Source organism: Nematolebias whitei, chromosome 19 (assembly GCF_014905685.2).
Source record: "Nematolebias whitei isolate Nwh7 chromosome 19, NemWhi1, whole genome shotgun sequence".
Classification (NCBI taxonomy): Eukaryota; Metazoa; Chordata; class Actinopteri; order Cyprinodontiformes; family Rivulidae; genus Nematolebias; species Nematolebias whitei.
Window position 1 is genome coordinate 38,802,362 of NC_056516.1, and position 2,467 is coordinate 38,804,828.

The 2,467-nt window shown below is 57.1% G+C and overlaps 1 protein-coding gene across 1 annotated transcript in view; it reads right to left on the reverse strand.

Moving 5' to 3' along the window:
- Window positions 1-377: 377 nt before the first annotated feature.
- Window positions 378-2,467, reverse strand: part of hivep1 (HIVEP zinc finger 1) — a 45,881-nt gene continuing 43,791 nt past the window's right edge. The window contains exons 8-9 of the mRNA XM_037693503.1: window positions 1,459-1,916; window positions 378-1,353 (exon numbers count right to left, since the gene is read on the reverse strand). Coding sequence (XP_037549431.1) covers window positions 463-1,353; window positions 1,459-1,916 — 1,349 coding nt within the window. The 3' untranslated portion in view covers window positions 378-462. The remainder of the gene's footprint in view (window positions 1,354-1,458; window positions 1,917-2,467) is intronic.

Below are 2,467 nucleotides of genomic sequence, written 5' to 3' on the forward strand. Positions count from 1 at the left end.
GACGATCAGACGAAGGGATCGATCAGCTGATGATCAGATCAGACGAAGTGATCGATCTGATGATCAGATCAGACGAAGTGATCGATCAGCTGACGATCAGACGAAGTGATCGATCAGCTGACGATCAGACGAAGGGATCGATCAGCTGACGATCAGATCAGACGAAGTGATCGATCAGCTGACGATCAGGTCAGACGAAGTGATCGATCAGCTGACGATCAGATGAAGTGATCGATCAGCTGACGATCAGACGAAGTGATCGATCAGCTGACGATCAGACGAAGTGATCGATCAGCTGACGATCAGATCAGACAAAGTGATCGATCAGCTGACGATCAGGTCAGACGAAGTGATTGCACGTAACGATATCTGTGCTTCGAAGGTGGTTCGCTAAAAGACAAACCCCTGAAAGTGTTTCAGTTTTCCAAAGTGACGAGAATTAAAAAAGAGAAGAAGAGCTGCTCAGGTGGCGATGACGAGTCGGTCTTCGTCGTCACTCGACGCCTCGTCATCGACCGCCGTCTGCCAGCTGCTCGCCGACGGCGCCGCAGGATCGGCTGCCGGCTCCTTTGGACCGTCAGTCTGTTGAGCTGCTGCTGGGTGCTGCTGGGGGGGCTTCCCTCCCTCCTCCTCCTCCTCCAGTGAAAGCGGCGCGCAGGAAGCCGCAGAGCCGCAGTCAGTCCGAGGCGTTGGGGCCCCCGGGATGCCCTGCCGGTCCGGGGGGCTCAGCAGAGGACTGAGGCTGGACAGGGGGCTGAGGGACGGGATGATGGCCGGCAGGGCGATGTTCACGATCTGCAGACCCGGGATCTGGGGTCCGCTTTGGGAGGTGGGACTGGCAGCCAGAACCTGCAGTCCCACAGCCGCGTTGAGCGTGAGGCCCTGGGGGGGCAGCAGCCCCGTGCTGGTCAGCCCCATCAGGTTGAGGGTCTCCAGGCCCACTGGCTGCAGGTTCTGGGCCTGCAGGCCCGCCACCTGGCCCAGAGGGAAGCAGGGCAGGATGCTGCTGAGGGGCTCTGGGCCCTGCAGGCCCTCCTGCTGAGGGGGGGTGCTGGGGGGAGGTAACAGGCTCGTGTTCCGGTGGATCACAGCCGGGATGGTGAGCTGGACCGGGCCAGCCTGGATCGGGACAAAAGTGGCCAGCCCAGCAGGAACCAGCTGGATCCCCCCAACGGGCACCATGCTGTAGGGGGAGCGGGCCGGCTGCTGCGAGTGCAACGGCAGGTGACTGAACAGGTGCGCCTCTGCAGGGGGCGGGGCTCCCTGCAGAGGGGGCAGGTAGGAGGAGGTCTGTGTACTGCGGTCCACCGGAGTGCTGGACTCTGAGGTCCCTGATGGAGCAGCAGGACGGTCCTGTGGAAACAAAACCAGAGGTTTTAGGTCGGGTCAGTCCCAGAAACGTGAGTCCACCTCAGGTCTCTGGGGGGAGAGGGGGAGAAGGAACAGAAAGGGTCTCACCTGGACTAACTTGGAGTTCTTGTTAGACACTGGGGGGCTAAGAGGACCGTCGAAGTCCGGGTAGTCGATGGACATCTGCCTGCAGGGGGACACGGGGCTCATCATGTGGACAGACTCTGGGTCGGACGTGTAGGAGTCCGTGGTGAGGATGGGGACCGGACTGCAGCGGGTCACGAGACACACCGCACGGACAGAGTCCGAGGTGACGGGTTCAGGAGGCCGGGACGGGAGGAAGGACAGGGAGCTGATAGACATCTGGGCTAGGAGTGCGCTTGGTGGGAAGTCGGTCTCTTTGGAGGAGATGTGCTGAGGACTGGCGGACATGGACGGGTTTGTGGACAAGCTGGACTCTGCCTGGCTGTCCTCCTCATCATCATCATCGTTGTCCTCGTCTGGACTGTCCGAGTCATCTCCGTCTGAGTCCTGACGGTCCACGCTGCTCAGCTGACTGCGGTCTTCTGCATGAGACAGGACAGCTTTAACAACCCGCTGTCCACAGTATGTCCTCAATCTGTCCACAGTATGTCCTCAATCTGTCCACACTATGTCCTCATTCTGTACTCACTATGTCCTCATTCTGTCCACACTTTGTCCTCATTCTGTCCATACTATGTCCTCATTCTGTACTCACTATGTCCTCAATCTGTCCACACTATGTCCTCATTCTGTCCACACTATGTCCTCATTTTGTCCACACTTTGTCCTCATTCTGTCTACACTATATACTCAATCTGTCCACACTATGTCCTCAATCTGTCCACACTATGTCCTCATTCTGTCCACACTATGTCCTCATTCTGTCCATACACTGTCCTCAATCTGTCCACACTATGTCCTCATTCTGTCCACACTATGTCCTCAATCTGTCCACACTATGTCCTCATTCTGTCCACACTATGTCCTTATTCTGTCCACACCATGTCCTCATTCTGTCCACACTATGTCCTCAATCTGTCCACACTATTCTGTCCACACTATGTCCTCATTCTGTCAACACTATATCCTCAAT